Source organism: Meles meles, chromosome 1 (assembly GCF_922984935.1).
Source record: "Meles meles chromosome 1, mMelMel3.1 paternal haplotype, whole genome shotgun sequence".
Lineage (NCBI taxonomy): Eukaryota > Metazoa > Chordata > Mammalia > Carnivora > Mustelidae > Meles > Meles meles.
In genome coordinates, this window is record NC_060066.1 from 188610314 (window position 1) to 188632016 (window position 21703).

The 21703-nt window shown below is 46.8% G+C and overlaps 1 protein-coding gene across 2 annotated transcripts in view; it reads left to right on the forward strand.

Annotated features, from left to right (window-relative positions):
* Positions 1–21703, forward strand: part of GRIK3 (glutamate ionotropic receptor kainate type subunit 3) — a 224720-nt gene that overhangs the window by 113993 nt on the left and 89024 nt on the right. For both annotated transcript variants that reach the window (XM_046028210.1, XM_046028203.1), the window contains exon 2: positions 17643–17819. In XM_046028210.1, the coding sequence (XP_045884166.1) occupies positions 17643–17819 (177 nt within the window). The remainder of the gene's footprint in view (positions 1–17642; positions 17820–21703) is intronic.

Genomic DNA, 21703 nt, shown 5'->3' on the forward strand with positions numbered 1-21703 from the left:
GGGCGCTCCATCCTTTTCCTCCCACCTAAAGATGAGGATGCTTGCCCGCGGCAGGCAGGACTTGGGAGGCCCTGGACACTGTGCCTATCCAGTTGACTCTCTGGTCCTCCGCTGCTGGACTCCCTGGCTGGCCCAGCGCCAATGGGGAGCTGCTGTGGAGACCCATCATCGCGGCATGTCAGCTGTGAGCAGAGCACAGCAGGGCTGGAAGGAGGAGCAGGAGGGCTTTCTGAAGCAGGGACTGAGAAAAACAGATGCCAGGGAGGAGATGGCCTGGCAGGCGGGGGCCTGGGCAGGACCACATCGGCCTCTGCCCGCTTGCTGAAATCACCAGACTCTTTAATGCTCTGCTCCCACAGTTCCTCTGCCCGGTCATCTGCTTCTACTCACTCTTCAAGGGCCAGCTTAAACATCACCTCCTCCAAGAAACCTACTGGGATTGCTCCCGGTCATTTTCATTCCTGATGCACTCTGTACTTCCCACAACAGAGCAGTCATCAGCCTTCTGCTTATTGATTCATTTCTTTGATCCAGTCCCGCTTTAGTCTGTGAGCAACCCAGGGAGATGACGGATTTATCCATTCTTATGTTCCCCTCACACTAAGATAGCAGTGAACCTCCCTAGGAGAGCCAGAACAAACAGTCCCTTGCGGGCACAGTGTTTACTCCTTTTCTGGCTTTTATGACAAAGTTGGCACCTCAAAGGCAGGGAGCTTGCTTGCTTAGACCAGCACGGTCTCCCCAGTGCCTAGAATGGCCCTTCACAATGTAGCAGGTGTGCAGTAACTGCCCAAGATGGGGGCTTTCTCCCCGCCAGCTCAGGGGCTGGCGCACTGGGCCCTGGACAACACCTCTCTTGAAGGGCCCTGCCATCGAAGGACCAGCACAGAAGCAGTGACGAAAGTCAAACTCCCCATACACCAATGTGGTGTATGGGGAGGGTTTACCTGGCCACACCCGGGTTTCAGGTGTGAACTGGAGGGAAGTCACACTCCCTCTGAACCTCCGTTTCCTCCCGAGGAACACAGTGAGAAGCTAATATTTAGGGATGTTGACTAAACAGAAGGATGTTCATAAAGCCTTTGGCCCAGGATGTGGCGCACGAGAAAGGATCGAGTACTTTGTTGCTGTCGATAAGAGGCATGATGTCATGAGTAAAGGCATGAAGACCTGGCCATTCTTGGGGCGGAGCTGAGAAAGTGTCAGCTGGGGCTAAAGCACACATTGTGGAGAGAGGTTTAGTGGGAGACAAGGTGCGGGGATAGATGGGGCCAGCTTTATGAAGACATTTGAAAATCAAACAAAAACTGGGGCCCTGAACATCTGGGCAGGTGGAAGCTACAGAGGGCGTGAGGCAAATCACCAGCACCACTGAGTTTGGGCTTGGGGGTCCATGGGGCAGATGCAAGGAGGGTGGACAGGGAAGAGAAAGGAGGAGGGGAGGGAGGGCCTGGAGAGGCTGGAACCCTGGGGTGGGGCGTGAGCTGGCAGGTCCACCAGACAGAGCAGTGACAGACCCCAGAGTCATCTCGGGACCTCAGGGTGAGGAGGGGCTTGGGCTGGGAGGTGAAGACCCCAAGGTTTCCAGCTTGGACCCCTGAAGGGCCCTGATCCCCTTCTCTGAGATGGGAAGCCCAGGGGAAGAGCAGGTTTGGGGAGAAAATGCTATGTTAGATTTCAGCGATTTTGGGTTAGTGCTATCGTGGAGAGCTTGAAGGTACATCCCAGGACAGAGAGCCTTGCCCCGACAGAATCCTGCTTCTCGCACGAAGCCTGGAAGCTTTTCAGCCTCTCGGCAAATGTGACACATGTTTGGGAACACCTCTCTCTTGGGTGAGGACGACAGACAGCCCACCCCGGCACAAACACGGCCCGATCTGGAAGGGGGCATTTGCTTGATCTTTTTTGGCAAACAAGAGTCTGCTGTTTTATTCTCATGGCCTAATTCCCTGTGCTTGGACATACTTGAAGTCTGTTGTTGTTGCTGTTAATTATAGCCTTATAAGGCAATGAAAGAGTGAGTGGGAAACGACTGAACCCATCATGTAGAATGAGAACCACACACCATTTCCTCAATAGTTGAACATCCGTCTAGCAACACGGAGCTGCAGACTTAAGCGCTGTGGGCGCTGGTGTTAACCTTTCTCAGATGAGGCTTGGGGAGGAGATTGCAGCTTGGCTCGGAGCTGGATGCTCTATTTTATCACCTGTGCGCTCTTTGCAGTCTGAGGCTCCTGACTCAAACCAGAGCACCGGCTAAGTTCTGGCTCTGCAGAAGCTGTATGATTTCGGACAAATCGCTGACTTCTCTGAGCTTCCATTTCCTCTTCTGAAAAGAGCAAAGTGCGACTAAGAGAAGAATCCGGTCACGGGGTAGTTGCGAGGATTAAGTGAGCTAATGAGTGGAGAAGGCAGAGAACACAGGCTCCTTCCCGTTAGTACAGCTCCTGAACTGCTTTTGGTCCCCCAGCTAATCCACACCAGATGGTTATGCAGAAAGTTTTATCTCTGCAATTGTTCAAAGTGCAGGGTTTCGTGGATGGTGTCTTTAAACCTTTATTTTTAAAATTCAAGCTGCTTTCTCCACATTGGCTGAGGGTCCATGCAGATTTTAAAATTGCAACTTTGTTCCCATTCTCGAATGCACCCGCTGTCCTGCCTGTTCTATATAGCCTTGGGCTTTCGGAGTGGCTGGGACCAGAGGGGATGATGTATCTTTCTGGCTTTTGGCAAGAAGAGCTTGGCTTTCTGATCCGGATGCTCCTATAGCCATCACCCCCACCACTTCAAAGCCCCAAATTACATTCTGAATTTGTGTGATGTCCCCTTCTGACTTCTTTTGATGTGCCCCCACCCCCCACCCCACCACTGAGGCAGCCGACCTGGTTGAAAGCCTCTGCCCATGTGTTACCTCCCTGGGATTCTGTTGGTCAGTCCTGTGATGCATGCTTATACTTGTAAGTTTCACACACCTTCAGTTTCACCTGATACTGACCGAGTGCCCACTCTGTGGGGGGCACTGGAGAGAATGTGAGAAACCAGCTCCACGGGCTCAAAGAGCTGATGTTCGAATGGTGGCAGACTATCAACTAGATGGCAAATACTGGGGACCATTTCAGCTTGCATTGAGAGCTTTGGGGAAATAAACAAGGTAGAGGTTCCCCCTTACCCTCGTGGCGCTGTATGCCAGGTGCTCCCTGAGTGCTGGATGAAAGGAAGGGATGAGTAGTTGAACATCTCTATCAACAGAGTCGGTGGGGAGCGAGGTCACTTGGAATTCCTTCGTGCGAGCCTGGGATTTCTTTGTACAAGCCTAGAGCTTGTGAAAGATGCAAGCAGCCTCATTTGCTAATGATCATAATTAAGCCAGAATCTCTTCTTCCATCCCCTCAGGGAGAGAGGCACAAAGCATGGGGCTGATGATTTGGCTCCCTGTGCTTCCCTCCCTGCTGTGTCCCTCCCCAGGTGACATGTTTGCCCGCACCTGCCCAGGTGCGCTTGCACACAGCCACAGGCTAATGGGCCTGGCTGGGTAATCACACCTCGGCAAAGCTCTGTTAAAACAAGCAATCACTAGTGTCCCAGAATCAGTCCAGAGACAAAATGTGTCACACGGTGTCCTTGGTGTTAAGTAGATCGAACACCTTCAGGGTCATACTTTGTCATGCTTTCTTCATTCTTTCTGGGTGTCTGTGGGGCTCACGACTTGGGACCGGGTATGTGGGGCAGACGGAGATCTGAAGGCTCGGGCTCTGGACCTCGAATAGCTCACACCTCAGAAGGGGAAAAAAGACCACTTTTGCCCAAAGCACTGTAATGCAGCAATTCCCAAAGCATGTTTTCAGTGAGATGCTCTGCCAAAAAAGGTTTTCATGGCTGTCAAATAAGTTTGGGAATTGTTGCTTATGCTACCCCCATCTCCGAGGCTGCACATGAGCAGAATATATGCCCAGAGAAGTCCTGCAGGAAAGGAATCTGCTCGACCTTATTGAACTTCTAGTTTCCCATACATACAGGAGACTATCCTCCCTGCATGCAGTGGGTGGTTTCCTGGTGTCACCAAAATAGCAGAGATAGAACTTGCCCTCCAATCAGGCCTAAAGTGTCCGTCCTCCACCCAGTGCACATAGTAGCTGGACTCAGAACCTGAGCAGGGGGAGAGAGAGAGGGTGAAAAGGAAGTCCAGGCTTTCACGAGGTCCAGGGCCCCTGGGGCTCTAGCCTGCCCCCCACCCCCACAGCAGCGATGAGCAGGGAGCCATTGGAGGGACCAGAGTGACCCCAGGGCAAAACTGGGCTGGACCATCTACTTCCGGGAGACCAGCAAAACATCGCCAACCAAGAGCACCGAGGCGGTCAGGGTCTATAAGAAGTGGAACTGGAATTGCTTTGGCAGCATTTGGGTTGAGTTTGTGGGGGGAGGTGTTGTGGGGCCGGGGATTGGGCCGATTGGGTAGCTGGGCTGAGGGCAGCCAGCTTCAGTGGATTCTGGCCAATGGTGAAATGTACTTGTATTTTCAGCATCTGTGGGTCCTCCCTCTGAGAGCTCCTACCTGGGAGAGGTGTGCCCAGGAGCTCTACCTGGGAGAGTTCCTCCCAGAGTTTGGGGCCTGGCACATGTGTGTGTGTGTGTGCGCGCACGTGCGCGTGTGTGCTAATGGAAACAGCATGTGCTCTTGCCACACCGGGCCCTGTCACTCCAGCGGTGCTGTCAGAGCAGAAACAAAACAAAACAGAGAAGTGGAAGTTGATTCTATAATTAGTGCAGTTTCTTCACTGTTCATTCAGGATCTCCAGAGATCAATTAGCTTGCTTTTAAGCTAAAAGGCATCTGAATAAGTATTTAACCTGCATAGCAATTGATATTTAAAACAGATGAGGATGGGAGTAAGAATGCAGAACGGGCTGCTCCTGTCTCCTGCACTCCTTTCCCTGGCTTCTGCGCCCCCTTCCCTTCACCTCTGCCCACTCCACATCCGGGGTGCCCTTCTGTGGGGCCTCCTGGCATTCTCGGGGCAGGGCTGTGGGTGGGCAGGTTGGCATTGAGGGGCTGCTGGAGGCAGGGCTGCTGTTCACAGGCTGACTCGGAGCAGCAGGTGGCCCCGGGGGTGGGGAGATGATCCCCAGGTAGGGCCACCGACCCCCTCCCCGCAGGGCAGAGCTGATCCTCTCCTGCCACCTGCCAAACTGCCAGGCACACAGCGCCTCACCCTCCAGGCGGGGGGCAGGGAGCGGCAAGCGTGCTTCCGGAGAACACCTCTGCAGAAGCTTCCTCATCTAGTAAGAGCCAACCACTGCCAGGCTGGGGGCAGGGTGCAACCTGGAAACTGCGGGAACCGGTGCCCTCCTGGCTGAGCATCTTCTAGCAGGTGGTCTGAGGATATCTGTGTGCTTTTTGCTTTGTCACTGAAATATTAACATCCCGAGCTGGAATTTGCTTTTTAGAACAAGCGCTGTGTGTGTGTGTGTGTGTGTGTGTGTGTGTGTGTGTGTGTGTGATGTGCATTGATAAATGCATTTATTTAACAAATGGGTCTTGACATCCTCTCAGTGCTAGATAGTGAGTTGGGCACTGGGGGAGGGAAAGAGACACCAGGACGGCTAAGGTCTGTCACGGCCTTGCAGAGACCACAGCCTAATGGGGGGGGGGGGCACCCGCTGCATCACAATACGTGTGAGCCTACAGAGGATGAATTTGGAGCTCAGGGAAGATGTCTTAGGGACCCCAAAAGCAGACCCGGCAAGGGTTCTGGTTCTGGAGGTGATCCCAGGTAGGTGGTGCTGGACAGGGAAGCAAGTCAGGGAGGGAGGAAGGGCAGGGAAGATGTGTACACCAGTGGGCTACACTGTGGATAACTGGGACTCAGCCCCACTGGGGCCCTTCGAGAAACTGTAGCTCGTACCTCAGAATTATGCCTCGAAGGGGCAAGGAAACGAATGCACCCATCTATTCCCTGCTTCCTGGGCAGGCGTACTACAGAGTTCTTAACTCCCCGGCTCTTGTGGCCTGTGCTGGCCATGCCTGCACCATTGCCAGAGAATGTTCTAGACACAGAAAGCCCCAGCTGTGCAGAGGGACGTGTCTACGGGCGGCCCCTGGGTGGGACTAGAGCATAAGAACAGTGTCTGCGACACAGGCTGAGAAGAGAAGCGTGGGAGTCAGGTTTGGAAGGGGATGGAACAGAGGAAGAAGGAAAGGTGATGCAAGCGGAGACGAGCACGCTTGAAGGGACAGGCACAGATGGGCCAGCGAGCTCCCTTGTGGGGTGGGGGACATGCTGTGTAGAGGAGCCGAGGCTGGGGGAGGTCGGGCTGGACTGGGAAGGGTCTCAGAGGCCAGTTTGGGGCCTGTCCTTCTGCTCTGGGCATGTGTGCATGATGGTGTGCTACGTCATGGCTCTATCCCTCCAGGAGGCGGGCCAACCCCGCTGGGGTCTCAGGGATTCTGGGTCTTCATTCCTTCGGCCCCTCCGGCAAGGGCACTCACTGCTGGCTGCGCCCCTCTGCCAGCCCTGTCCCCAGCAGCCCAAGCTCCTGTCCCTCTGCCTGCTGACAGCCCATCAGTCATCAGGGTCTCTGGGCAGCATTGGAGCCTACAGCCATCCTCCCGACATGGTCGATTCTACAGTATTTGACTTGCATGTCCCTGAGTTGTACAGACAAAGCCCCACATATTACCAATCAATTAAAACAACTGCCACCAGGCCCCAGGACTCAATCAGGAGCCCCTCCCCTGGGACCCTACGGGGTCTGCTGCTTCTCTGGATGCCCCATCTCCGGGAAGTGCTCCCCAGCTTCCTTGGCCTCTCACAATAGTAACTTCTTACCCCTCTCAAGGGCTTACCATGACCCTGAGATGATTTTTGCCATTTAGTCCTCAAAATAGCTCTGAGTTGTAAATGCTGCTAATATCCTTCTTTTCAGAAGATGAAATGGAGACACGGAGGAGGGAGGGCAAAACTGGAGGGCAGGCGAATGGGATCCAGGCAGGAGGTCAGTGAGGAGGTGCCAAAGGGACATGGGGTCTGGGAGAGGCTCTGGATGAGGACAGACATGTGTCAGGCATGTGGGTGCTGCAGCTAGACGGCTGATTTCAGTGGACCCCACCGCTTCCCAACTGTGTGACTCTGGGCAGGTCCCCTCCCTCCTCCTGCCCAGGACGCCCATCTAGGCCCAGTCTCCCCACTCGCCGCCAGCTGCTACACTCCCTCCACAGCTCAGCTCTTGAGCCGCTCAGATGCCACCTCCTCCATGAAGACCTCCATGACACTCTTATGAGTTTCACCAGCTTTCTGACATTCTCATCACATGGAGAATTTTTAGCCATGTAGCGTTCTGATTTGCACCCCTCCTCTCATCTCCTTTTCCAAGCTGTGAGCTCCTGAAGGGCTGGGAGGATGCCCAGGCGCTCGCTGACTCACACAGTGACCAGCATAGAGCTGTGTCCCCAGCTGTAGCCAATAAACTGCTTGGGGAATGAATGAATGAATGAATGAACTAACAAACGAACATGAGGGGAGACACACCTACTCCTTGCCCCATCTCCTTACCCATAACCTCAGAAAACCCATCCTTGGGCCTTTCCTGCTAGACACTGCTTGCCTTTTACAAACCCCACATTATGCCCAGCAGGGAAAACCAGAGAACTTGTCCCCCGACTCCTCCTCCTGCTGAGACACAGCATACAGAGGCCCAAAACCAAGTTCAGAGGCACCGTCAGGGTCCCCCAAAGGCTGGCTAAGATACAGTAGAGAGCAGAGCCTGCTTCTTCCAACGCACAGGCTGCACAGAGCCGCAGGGGCCCTGGCAGGGAGAAGAGAGAACCTGATCAGAACAGACAGGGAGGCGGGCCCCATGAAGAGGCTGTTAGCAACAATCTCGCTGATCAGCGTCTCAATTAATCTCCACGACACCTTGGAAACTTCAGAAAAAGAACAAAGCAGACCAGAAAAGAAAGAGCAGACTCAAGCCCCGGAGGACAGACAGTGCCTGGGCCTGGTAGTGGGAACGTGGGTGTCTCCTGGGACTCTGCTGGGACAGAGGGGGGAGGCAAGCAGAGGGCCGCCGAGTCTCCCAGGCTCCCCATGCTCAAGGCTGGGCTGCTTCTGCCAGGGCCAAACTCAGGAGCACAGAGTTGTTCAAGAGAAAGGACAAGCTCAACAGGCTCTAGAGCAGCCCTAGACAGTTGTGAGGTCGTGGGCTTAAGCAAAGGGACTCAGCCTTTTACCGTCCTCGCCCTAAGACCTGTAACTCTGGGTGTCTCTAGGGCCATTTGACAGGAGGGAATGTGTGTGTGTGGCGGGGTAGGGGCGCTGCCAGCGTTCTTGCCCTTAATGTTGCAGGGAGGAGGCCTGGCCCGGCAGCCATGACAGTCTTTCCTCCCATTTTCCGAGGTCACACACAGGCGGTCCTAGGCTCACCTGCGAGGCAAGGAAATTCCACCATGGGGCACATTTCCAGAGATAGCAAAAGGAGTTTTTAAAAATATGGGCATCTAGGGGGTGCCTGGGTGGCTCAGTTGGTTAAGTGTCTGACTCGTCTTGATCTCAGCTCAGGTCTAAATCTCAGGGTCATGAGTTCGGGTCCCCTGTTGGGCCCTGCACTGGGTGTGGAAGCTACTTCTAAAAAGAAATTGGGCATTTTTGCTTAAGGTATTCAGAATTTTTCTCAAAACATACAACAGCACATCATGGTAGAGGGAGCAAGAAGCAGGTTGTTTCAGGTTGGCACAGCTAATTCAATCCCTCCTTCTCCGACCCCTGGCCCTCAGTATCACCCCAGAGATCAGGGGAGGTTTGAACCAGTGGTTTTTGCGCTGTGCTTGGTGGAGCCCTGGAGGCTTGCAGAGCCTTCTCAGGAACCATGCTGTCAAGTCTCTAAGTGCCCAGATGGTGGAAATAAGTTGGGCAGCGGTGTGCTGGTTAAACACAGTTTCTAGGGAAAAAAGCCCAAATTTGCAGCATCTGCTTATTTCTGTGGTGTAAATACTCTCACTGTGGCTGATTTCAAGCTGCTGGCTCACTTTGAAAATTTCACAATTAACTCTAACAAGCTGGCTTTGGTTGCAGAAGGGAATCTACTACGGAGTAGTTATAACAACATCCTGAACCTCCCTGGGCCTCAGTTTTCTCTTATGTGAAATGGGACAATAATACTTTCTACCTAATGGGGTTGTAGAGGTTCTGTGAGTATCCAATGAAGAGTATGGAAAGCACTCAGCATCATCCCTGACACATCAGTTGTTTTATTATTATTATTATTATTATTATTATCACTATTATTATTATTTTTACCCAGTGGACTTCCACTCAAGATTTTGTTTGAAGAAAATGTTCCTGTTCCCGCTGTGCCCCACCCCTGCTTACATCTTCTGGGACTTAATTCTCTCTCTCTCACACACACGTACACACACCCCACCCCAGTTCTGCTGCAGCCCTGGTGTCTCTGCTCCATTTTATTAAAGCAGAAAGCAGTGACAATTATTTTCATAATGAACTGGCTCTTCAAATTAATGCCAATTACACTATGCAATCATGATTAAGATTATGCATTAATCAACGGTGCCAACCTACTTATTAGCCTCTTTAGATAACGATCATGAGGAATGTATGGGAAGGGAGAAAACGGAGAGGAGCCAATTGAGTGGGGGAACTGTCTCTAAGTGGGATGGGGTGCTCCCTCCTGAAGCCAAGACCCAAAGCCGTTTTTCTTCCATGAATCAGAACCCTAGCCCATCAGACCTGGAGCTTCCAAAGGTCCTGGATCTGTACAGACCCCTACACAAAAGGGAGAGGGGTCAAGAGGTAGGTAGGGAGAAAGCAGAAGGACAGTTGATAGTTTGTCAATTAGGGAGGTTCACTGCTCCCTTTCCCTTCCTTCAAACGCATGAAAAGATAGAGTGTGATTGATACTTCCCCTGGAGTCATGCCACTCCCATCTTAGGTTAGGTCTCCTAGATGCAGAGCCTGAGGCAGGGATTGAGATACACGAGGTTGATAGAGGGGAAGAGAGTTCTTTAGGAAAACCCTGTCAGCAAATAAGCAAAGCAGGGTAGAGACAGGGACAGGGTAGGCAAAGATGCTGCCTTGAATGAGATCTGGGCTTGCCTGATACAGCATAGAGGTGCTAGGGGGGCTCTGGGGCATGCATGCATCCCAGAGGCCTAGGGACCACTCTTTTGAGCCCCAGTGTACATGAGTCATCAGTGGCTGCAGACTGCCCCCAGGGTCAAAGTGAGTGGGCTAACCTTCTGGGCAAGGTGTCTCCCTTCAACTGAGAACAATTCTCTAGAGAAAAGTGCAGCCTATGTATGGAAGGTTCAAACCCATTCTGCTGCTTCTAGAACCCACTCTCTGAACCTCTATGTTGTATCCAAATATTTGTTACTGGGGTGTCCCAAGACACTGAAATGTTTGGGGTCACCTGGCCCTTAACATGTTCAAGTAGAATGACGCCCATCCTTGTACCAGGTTTGGGAGTGGGGGAGGGGCAGTCTCTTCCTGGCAGCGTCTCTGAGACTATTCCTGGGTTTCCAGTTTCTCTGAATCTCTTCTTATTCTGACCTGTCTTCTCTCTCATCCCATCTCCTACACCTCTTATCTTCTTTCTGCCCCACTTCAACCTGTGCTGGACCCTGCCCTCACTTTCCCCAAAGAGCACAATCTGGTGTCTATTTTCTGTGGCCGACTTTACTCAGGGTCAGGTCTCCTGTAAGGAAGGGAGGTGAAAGCACAGTGCAGGGTCACTGGAAAGGAAGCACTGGGCACCACTGTGCTAACCTGGCCCCTTCCTGCGTGGAGGATTTCATACCGGCCTCATTCACCCTTGGCCATGAGTCATGGTCTCCTCCTTTCTCCCTTTTTGAGTCCACGTCCTAGCTATTGTCTTCCTCTTAGGCCCTTCTCCCAACCTCCCCATTCAAAACTCAACATCACATCTTTGGATCCCTTGCACAACCGGTTAGTACTATCATAGTCTTACCTTCTCCAGGCCCTACGGGACTTTTCCCTTTAAGATAAAGGCTGCCCTTCCCCTAGAAGAAGGAATGGACTGCAGCCCACTGGCCCAATCCAGCTGGCCCCCTGTTTTTGTAAGTAAAGTTTTATTGAAACACAGCTGTACTTGTTTGCAAACCTATTGTCTGTCACTTTCACATTCCGAAGGAAGAGTTAAGTAAAGCCATCTGGTCCACAAAGCCAAAATATTTACTGTCTTGTCCTTTCCAGAAAAAGTTTGTCGACCGCTGGCCTAGAACGGAGAAGTTTAAAATTGATTTTATTCTTCTAAATGGCATTCTTTTAAGAATTGTCATGAATTGGGGCACCTGGGTGGCTCAGTGGGTTAAAGCCTCTGCCTTCGGCTCAGGTCATGATCCCAGCATCCTGGGATCGAGCCCCACATCGGGCTCTCTGCTCAGCAGGGAGCCTGCTTCCTCCTCTCTCTGCCTGCCTCTCTGCCTGCTTGTGATCTATGTCTGTCAAATAAATAAATAAAATCTTTAAAAAAAAAAAAGAATTGTCATGAATTAAGTTCTCACCTCATGACATGCATTTCATTACATTGTTTTCTTTCTTCCTTGCAATGGTCAACCCTTGGAAGTAGGTGCCCCATTTTGCAGATGCAGAAACTGAGTCTCAGAGAGATTGAGTAACTTCCCCAGTGGAAAGGGCTAGGGTTCAGACTGAGGCATAATCGTCACCAGAATCTGAGTTGGGAACATTTCCGTTTTTGCATCCAACAGCTGAGCCCCACACATTGGCTAGTTATTGTCTGCTTGTGGTTGCCCGAGCTTTCCTGCGGGGCAGAAGCCTGATGTTGTTTTCTTGATGTGCTAGGACTCAGTGGCATGTTGAAATGTGGCAGAGATCGGTGGGTGTTTATGGAACTGAATGGCATACCCCCCCAGGCTGTGATCTCAGTGCCTGAGATGTGTCCCCTATTGAGCTATCAGCCCCGCTCCTTTGTAGCCCAACTGCCAAAATGTGAGAGGTGGGAAGGAGTAAAACCCTTGAAAATGTCTCCTTGTCCCCTGACCTTTGACCCTCATTTAGGCTGGAGATCTGTAATGACTACACTTCTTCCCAGGCTCCCTTGAATAATTTTTTTTTGTTTTTACATCTTAAAATAATAAAAAGAATGCATATTTATTGTAAATAACCTGGAAAAATCAATATAATACAAGGAACAAGCTACAATATCCATGAACCCCTTCTATCCAGAAATACTCATTGGTCAAATGTTGGTACAAATCTTTCCAGTCTTTTTTCTATAGATATAGATAATGTGTTTTCGGTTTGATAAATAGATTTCAAACTATAATATAATTTTGTTGCTTTGTTGGGGGCATTTGGGGCATTTTCTGTATCATTAGGTATTCCTTAAGAGCATTTTTTTAAAGCTTTTTTCCTTATTACCAAAGCTCTTGCTCAGTGCAGAGTACTTGAGGAAAAAAGCTCTAAGCAAAGCAATCCATTATCTTTTTACTTTCTAGAAAGAACCTCTGTTAACATTTTGGTGTATGCCCTTCTGGTATGTCCTTTTTGATTTTAATTGGAATTGCATTAAATATATAAATTAATTTGAGGAGAACTGACATCTTTACAATATTGAGCCTTCTCTTCCAGGAGAAAGTTATGTCTCTCCATTTATTCAAGCCTCCTTTTACGTCCTCCAGTAAAGTTTTGTAGTTTCCTTGGTATAAGAATTGCACATTTATTGTAAAGTATTTTATTTTTTTTCGTTGTTGCCTTTGTGAATAGGGTCTCTCTGTTTCCTTATAATTTCTCACTGTTTATTGCTGATATATAGGAAGACTGTGCATTTTTTCTGTATTTGTATGCTGGCTCTTTGAGGAGCTGTCTGGCTTCTAGTAGGTTACCATCTGATTCTCTTGAGTTGTTAAGAAAACAGTAATAAGCGTCTGCAAATAATATTGTGTCTCTTTTCTGATTGCACTACCATGATTTGTTCATTTTGTCTTATTTATACAATGATTTTAAATAATATTTTATTACGGAGGATGTCTGCCATATCCATTTAGGGAAAATGGTATAATGGATCCCTGTGTACCCACCACCTGGCCCCAGCAACCAGGAACCCATGACCTTTCCAGACCTATTTGTACCCCCTTCACAACTACCCCTCCTCTGTGATTTTGAAGCAAATCCCAGATACCGTCTCATATCATCCGTACCCTCACTCTTAATGCCTGCAAGTTGTTCTGCCATATGGATGGCTTTTAATACATCAAATAGTCTCCTACTTTGGGACATTAAGTTGTTTCTATTTTTTCAATATTATGTCAAGAATATCCTTTGACATAAATGTGTTTATGTATCTCTAAGTTATTCTAAATTTATATCCCTAGAAATGCTAAATCCCAAGCAGTAAATTAAAATCCCTAGAATTACTGGATCATATGGTATTTTGATCATTTATTTTCCTTTAAACACATACACACCATCACATGATGGCTCTTCTGATTAGAAATAGAACACATGTTCGCTGCAGAAATTTTGGAAAATACAGAAAAACACAAAGAAGGAAATTCAAGTCTCCCATAATCCTGCCACTCAGAGAGAAGCCCTCTTGACATTTTGGGGTATTCTTCTCATCCTGTTATATGTGCTTGCCCAGCCTGTGTATGCACACCCACGCAGACTCCCACGCGTGCACACTACGTGTTTACAGATTGTAAGTCTGCTGGAGGACTGGGTTGGGGGCACATTGATTTTTTCACTTTTTAAAATACTCACTTTAAAAAAGATTTCTCAATGGTGGAAACAACCCAAATACCCATTAACTCGGTGGTGAATGGGTAAATAAAATGCAGTAGATAGTACTATTATTTAACAGTTAAAAAGGAATGAAGCACTGAGATGTGCTACAATGTGGATAAACCTCAAAAATGTGCAAAGTGAAGGGACCCAAATACCACCTACTGCATGATTCCATTTATATGAAATGTCCAGAAAAGATAAACCTCTAGAGACATAAAGTAAATTAGTGGTTGCCTGGGGCTGGGGCTGAAAACCGTGATTGACGGTAAACAGGCTCAAGGAATCTCGCTGGGGTGATGGGAATGTTCAGAATTGTAATGATGGTCACACAATGCCATAAATTTATCCAAAAATCATTGTACACTTAAAACAAGATGCATTCTGTGGAATTTCTTAACGTAAATAATACCGCCATGAAGTCGATTTTTTAAAAGAGTAAAGACATTAACATAAAGCTTCATTTGGAAAATAAAGAGTAAGCACAGGGAACGAAATAAGAAATCTACCACATAGGACTGTCCGCTTGTGCTGTTTAGAAACCCCTCCTATTTTTCCGTCAATGGTATAGATTCCTCCTTATCTTCCTTCTGTTCTCCCTCTTCTAACGTGGAATTGCACTGCATCTCCAACTTTATGACCTTTGTTTTTCACTTAAAAATATGTCATGGGTATTTCCCAAATCATTAAAATTTTGCTATTACATGGAAATATATAGCTTATTACAGTTTTTTGTTTGTTTATTTACAGCATAACAGTGTTCATTGTTTTGGCATCACACCCAGTGCTCCATGCAGTACGTGCCCTCCCTATTACCCACCACCTGGTTCCTCAACCTCCCACCGCCCCCCCGCCCCTTCAAAACCCTCTGGTTGTTTTTCAGAGTCCATAGTCTCTCATAGTTCATCTCCCCTTCCAGTTTCCCTCAACTTCCTCTCCTCTCCATCTCCCCATGTCCTCCATGTTATTTGTTATGCTCCACAAATAAGTGAAACCATATGATACTTGACTCTGTCTGCTTGACTTATTTCGCTCAGCATAATTTCTTCCAGTCCCGTCCATGTTGCTACAAAAGTTGGGTATTCATCCTTTCTGATGGAGGCATAATACTCCATTGTGTATATAGACCACATCTTCCTTATCCATTTACCCGTTGAAGGGCATCTTGGTTCTTTCCACAGTTTGGCGACCATAGCCATTGCTGCAATAAACAGCAAATAAATGATAAAAAAAATAAATGGCCCTTCTTTTCACTACATCTGTATCTTTGGAGTAAATACCCAGCAGTGCAATTGCAGGGTCATAGGGAAGCTCTATTCTTAATTTCTTCAGGAATCTCCACACTGTTCTCCAAAGTAGCTTATTACAGTTTATGGACTCCTTCTCTGGTGTTGGACATCCCTAGATCCTCCTCTCCATACGTGATCAGTGTGTCCATTGTTGCTATCGGAGTCAATTCCTAGAAACTGAAGTATTGAATCAAGGAGAAATATTGAATCAAAGACCTAAGCATTTTTAAAGCTTTTGGTATTTGCTGATGGCCACCAGGAAGGGGAGGTATACCAGTTGCCACTTCTACCAACAGTTAAGCAAGTGTCTATTTCCCAATGCCCTCAGCAAATCTGGGTGTTTTAAGTTATTTCATGTTTGCCAGTGGGACAGACAAGACGTGGTATCTCACCGTTGGCTGAAATGGAGTTTATTTGATTTTTAGGGAGACACACATTCTTCATATGCTAATAGCTGCTTTGTATTATTTTTTATTTAGTGAAATGCCCATGCTTGCCCTTTGCACATTTTGCTCTTGGAGTATTTGTCTTTTTTTGTTGACATTTTAGTGTTTATTTTTATAAAATAAGAACATCAACTTTTATACTGCCATATATGTTATAAATATTTTTCCAAGCTTGATGTTTGCCATTTAATTTTGTTCATGGTAGTTTTGATACATTATTACTTGATATATATTATTTCTGTGGTGTTATCAGCATCTCTCCTTTGGTTTCTGACTTTATTATAATGCCTAGAAGGAGCTTCTCCACCTCAGTATTGTATAATATTCACCTACATCTTCTTTTTTGTTACCTTTATACTGTTTTTTTTTTCCTCCTTCCTTCCCTTAATTTCTTGCTCTTTAATCTTTAATCCATTTGGAACTTATTTTGATATATGGCTTAAGATTGGAATCTTAATCTTAAATTTCTCCCGAATAATTGAATAATTGTCTCAGCTCAATTAATGAATAATTTATATTTTACCTACTGATTGGAAACAGCCACCTTTGTCATGTCTTAAATACTTATCTCTACTTGAATCTCTTTCTGGGGGCTTTTCATCTCATCCCATTGATCTATCTGCATTTTCATATGCCATTAGGACATGTTTTTGATTATTTTGGCTTTTATGATGCTTTTTAAATCCGGCAGTGCAGATCACCTGTCATCTCTTTAGGCTGCTATCTCCTGGTTCGTCTTCCTGATGCATTTTAGAGTCATCTTGTCCAGTAAAAGAAAAAACCCTTCTGTGATTCTGATTGGAATTGCATTAAACTGAAAAATTAATTTGGAATAAACTGACACCTCTATTCTTGAGCCTAACCGTCATGGAACACGCCATGCCTCCTCATCGAAGTCTGCTGTTACATCCTCCCTTTTAGTGTTTTTGTCATTTTCTCTTTTTTTTTAAAGGATTTTATTTATTTATTTGAAAGACAGATCACAAGTAGGCAGAGAGAGAGAGGGAGGAAGCAGGGTCCCTGCTGAGCAGAAAGCCCGATGTGGGGCTCGATCCCAAGACCCTGAGATCATGACCTGAGCCAAAGGCAGAGGCTTTAACCCACTGAGCCATCCAAGCACCCCAGTTTTTGTCATTTTCAATGCTGAGATTGCTCACTTCTTATTTGTTTTCTTATTCATTGTGTAATGTTTTTGTTGATCTTTTAGAAAGGAAATCTTTTACCATTAAGTTTTCTTACAGTTGTTGCCGATATAAAGAAATGGTATTAATTTGTACTAACTAGTTATTTAACTCGACCCTCCTGCTCCTGCTACTTCTTAACTAGTTTTTGTGCTTGGAGATTACGGTTTTGCAGGAAAACATTTATATCATTTGCAAGAATTTTTTTTTCCTTCCAAGAAGTGTGTCTCTAAATTCTTTTTCTTTCTTATTTTGTTGGTTAATGGTGTGGTGTGAATCCAAAAAGTGTGTCTCTAAATTCTTTTTCTTTCTTGTTTTGTTGGTTAATGGTGTGGTGTGAAACTTTATCCCTTCTTTATCTCTTTAATGAGAATGTCTTTAGTGTTTACCATTAGTGTGATATTGAAGGCAGATTTGAGCTAAAGATGCTTCAAGGTAGTAACTTTTCTGGTGCTAGTTTATTAAGCATTCTTAACAGCAGTGGATTTGGGATTTTATCAGATGCCTTTGTACATCTTGTGAGTTGATCATATGTTATTTTTTTCCTTTGAGCTATTGATGGAATAATATTCATAGATTTATGTTGAACCTCCCTTTCTTTATATTGAACATAACTATACCTGGTCATGGTATGTTTTCCCGGTAATATTCTAATAGATTCTACTTGCCAGCACTCTATTGGGAATTTTCATAGCAATATTACTAAGTTGGTCATTTTATTTAGCTGTTTGTCAGTCTGTGGTGTCAGTCTCTGTTGCTGGCTGAGTGAAATAAACTAGGAGGATCTTTGTATTTCTTACACTCTAGTCAATTTCTATGCATGGAATTATCTAGGATAATATTGAACACTTTGGGGGGAGGGGAATCTTGTCCATAAAACCTTCGAGCCAAGCATCTTTGTTAACATGCCCTTCCCCTTCGCAGCACACATGATTTTACCCATCTCTTGCAGGAGGAATCTTCGAGTATGCAGATGGCCCCAATGCCCAGGTCATGAATGCTGAGGAGCATGCCTTTCGATTTTCTGCCAACATCATCAACAGGAACAGGACTCTGCTGCCCAACACAACCTTGACCTATGACATCCAGAGGATTCACTTTCATGATAGCTTTGAGGCCACCAAGAAGGGTGAGTATGCAGTCTTGACTGCTATCTTCCAGGGTGGGGACAGAGGCAGCCTTGTTTGCTGTCCAGGGTCCCAGCTTTTGGTGGGCTTGAGGCTCAGAGTCTGTATCTCCTGGTTTGGGAATCTGCCTCATTTCCAGTTCAGCTTAGGCTGTGTCCTTCCCCAGGCTGTCCACCAGGAATTTCACTGGCGGGTGCCATGAGGGAATGAGGGGCCATGGGAGGAGGTAGAGAATGAGGCTTGAGATGGGGCTGAAGAGGTAGAAATGTAGAGGTCAGCTCATATCCCCAACACCTTTGAACTGAAGCTGGCATTTTCAAACTTGTTTTTCTTTCTTGAAATCCTACCCAGAATATCAATAATTAAAATATGCAACATTAAGTTGCCATAAAAAGGCTTACTAAAAAACACTGAAGCTGCTTCTATGGCTCACACAATTTAACCCCAGAGGCTATGGATGACACTTGAAGTTTGACATTAGCCTCAACATTCAGTACATTTCCATATTTTGTTTGAGCTGCACAATAGCAGGAAAATTGTGAGTCATAAAAATAAGCTTTACTAAATCCAGTCAGTTTTCCCCACACCTGAATTTTACAAAATAAAACAAAACAAATGTCGGGTTGCATCCTTCTTTATTAGTGATACATATACAATAAGCTCCAATGACTGCACAGAACGGACTGGAGAACTTTATTCCAAGATCCTCAGGGAGAAAAAAAAAACAACTTGTCAATACCTGAATGAGCTAGCAGTTTCCAAGGTAGCATATAGCACATTTGAATATACACATATGTTCCTTTGTTACTCTTTTAAAAAATACAATTTATACACACACGCATTTAATTGAAATTAATTTAGAGGCTCAGATAACTCTAAAAATAGCTTCCATATATCCCTAGAGTTTCCTGGAACTCCATGTAAAAGTCTCATACCTAAGGAATCTCACTCCCAGGGAAGACAGGTCATTTTTCCTACAATTTGCCATCATACCCCCTTGCTTTTCTTCTTCAAGACACTTACCACAATTTGTAGTTAAATAATGGTGTGTATTTGATGTGTTTCCCCTTCTCTCCAATACTACTGGAAGGAAGACTCTTTCTTGTTAACTGATGAAACCCTAGCATCTAAAAGACTGGTATGTAGTAACTACTTATTGAAATATTTATTGGATGAAACAATGAATGACTGATGTGAGAATGGGGCACGGGAGCCTGAGCAACATTACTCAGGGCCCCTGTCTGCTGAACTTAATGACAGTGTCCTTCATGCATGTTGGGTAGACTGAGGCTCATCCAAAATATCCCCTTGGTCTTTCTAAGGGGCTCCCAGTAGCTAATCAAGGTCTCCTGGACTCCCAGGTATAGACCTGCCAAAGTGCTTCCTGGGGGTGGCTCAGTTTTCCAAAGCCCCATTGTGGGTAAACATCTTAGCATAGAAAAGCAGTGTGGCATGAGCTTGGAGCCAGACAGCCTAGCCTTGTACCTTGTCCATTCTGATATTAGTTGTGACCTTGAACAATATAACTTGCCTCAGTTTTTTGTGCCTCAGTTTTTTTCATCTACAAAATGGACACATTTCTGTGAGTGCCTAGAACAGTGTCTGCCATGTACAAGTCTATTTATTGGACTTTGCTCTTATTACCTTGGTTGGTTTGCTTTCTACCCACTGAGCCATTAGATTCAGGGCCTCACCTACAAGCACTTTCTCCACAGTTGGTCCCTCTCTCACCTGCCCTGCTCCTCCATGCCTTGTAAGCTGAAGGGAACAGGATCCCTGACATTGAGCACAATACCCCTGACCCTTCCCTGAGTCCCAGAGCCAGCCTGCACACAAACTGGAAGAACCCCACCCTGTTAGCCTTGGAGAGTGGTCCTTTGCCCATCACCCTTCTCCTTATGCTGGCCTGTTGTCCTCTCTACCTGCATCCTCTCAGCTCTCTCTCCTCATGACTTGTGGCCAACACTTACAGTCAGCTATCCACCTCCCCACTGAGAGCCCCTGCTGGCATCCTCTGCCTGGCCTCGTCCAGCTAGAAAGTGACTGAACTCAACCAAAAATGCTCAGTGAAAAGGTGAGGACACAGAACAAACGCCTGGAATCAGAACAGAGGTTTACGTGGGCATGATGACCCCAAAGGGCTAGGCTGGGTATTCTGTCCATTTTTTCTAAAAGTCACTAAAATAATATGACGACTCTTCAGTAGCACACTTGTGAGTCAGCACGGGGGCCTTCCCCAGCTAGCAGTGAGCCCAGAGCAGAACCCCAGAGTCTTCTGAGGTACTTCCTCCAGTGGGAACTTAGAGTTCCATGCGACGTAGAACTGCCAGGTAGCGGGTGAGTAGACTTGGGACAGAAACATCCAGTTTTGGAAGTCCAGCCAGATGGGGCCACAGGACCAAAGCCACGCCCCCTCATCCCCCACCACCTGACTTGTTTGCTTAAAACTCCAGCTGGTGTGTCCTATTGTTCTTTCTCCAAATCATCAGAGCCCATGGGGACCTGTCCAGTCCAGCCCAGATGTGACTTTCCAACCACGTCTGACCTCTGGGCTCTAGCCCCGCCTGCAGTCCTCCAGGTGCCATGCTTTCTCCTACCTCAGGGCTTTTGCACTTGCTCTTCTCTTTGTGATGCCCCTTCCCTATCCCACCCCTGCCCTGCCACTTGTCTAGGTCTTCAGAGGAGCCCACCCCAAGTTCCCAGACAAGGTCAAGTCTTCACCTGTAAAGCTCTGGACTTTTCCTTCACAACTGTGATCCCTGGATGTGTGTATGTGTGTGTGATTATGTGATTATTGTCCACATCTTCTCCTAGATTATGTGTCTTCTTGCCTCTTCACTGCTGTCCTAAAGAATCATTGTTCTGGCTACCAGTGCCGTACATATGTTGCTCTGTGTGTTTTTGAACTTTACACAAATAGAATACCAGTGTGTACGTTTTGGCAGTGTGTAGAATATACCCTTGAGATTCATCTATGTTATTGGATATAATAGGAATCTATTTATTGTTGTGTAGTGGTCCACTATACAAATACACCACAATTTTTAAACTTAATTGTATCATTGGACGTTCAAGTTGTTTCCATTTGGGCCCAGAAAGCAGTGCTGCTATGAACATTCTTGTAGATATCTTTTGGCGCACAAACGTGCACAAATGTTTTTTGGTGGGTAGACACGCAGGAGTGGAAGTATGAGGTTACAGGATGTCATGTGTTCAGCCAGACGGCTTTCCAGAGTCCTGGTAGCAAGCCCCTTGGGGGGGCACACAGCAGTGGGGAACTGTCGACACCATCATAAACACTTGATAAAGTCAGTTTTGTTTCTGGTGGTCATGTGGTGGATATCTCATTGTGGTTTCACTTTGTATTTCCCTGGTGACCAGAGGTCCTGAGCATCTTTTCAGATTTTCATAGATCATTCAGATCTTCTCTTTCCTGGAGTGATTTTTGAGCCTTTTAACCATTTTTAAAATGGAGCTGCTTGTCATTTTCTTATTGACTTGTAGGAGTCTTTTACATATGGTGGGTAGGAGTCCTTTGTGGGACTTGCACATTGCCTGTATCTGCAGCAAGGGAGCTTGCCTTCCCACTGTTTTAGAAACATCTTTTGAGGAACAAAGTTCTTAACTTAAGGAGGTCTGATTTGTCAATATTTTCCATTACAGTTAATAGCTTTGTGTTCTATTTTTGTCTGTCCTCGAGTCATGAAGATTTGCTCCCATGTCCTAGAAGCTCTGTTGTTTTGTCTTTCATGGTTAGCTCTAGGACCTGTCTCATACTGATTTTCTCTGTATAGTGGGAGGTAGGGGTTGAGGTTTATTTTTTCCTACACAGTGTTAGTGAGAGTGAAAACTGGTTGAACTTCTCAGGGGAGTTTGGAAATGTCCG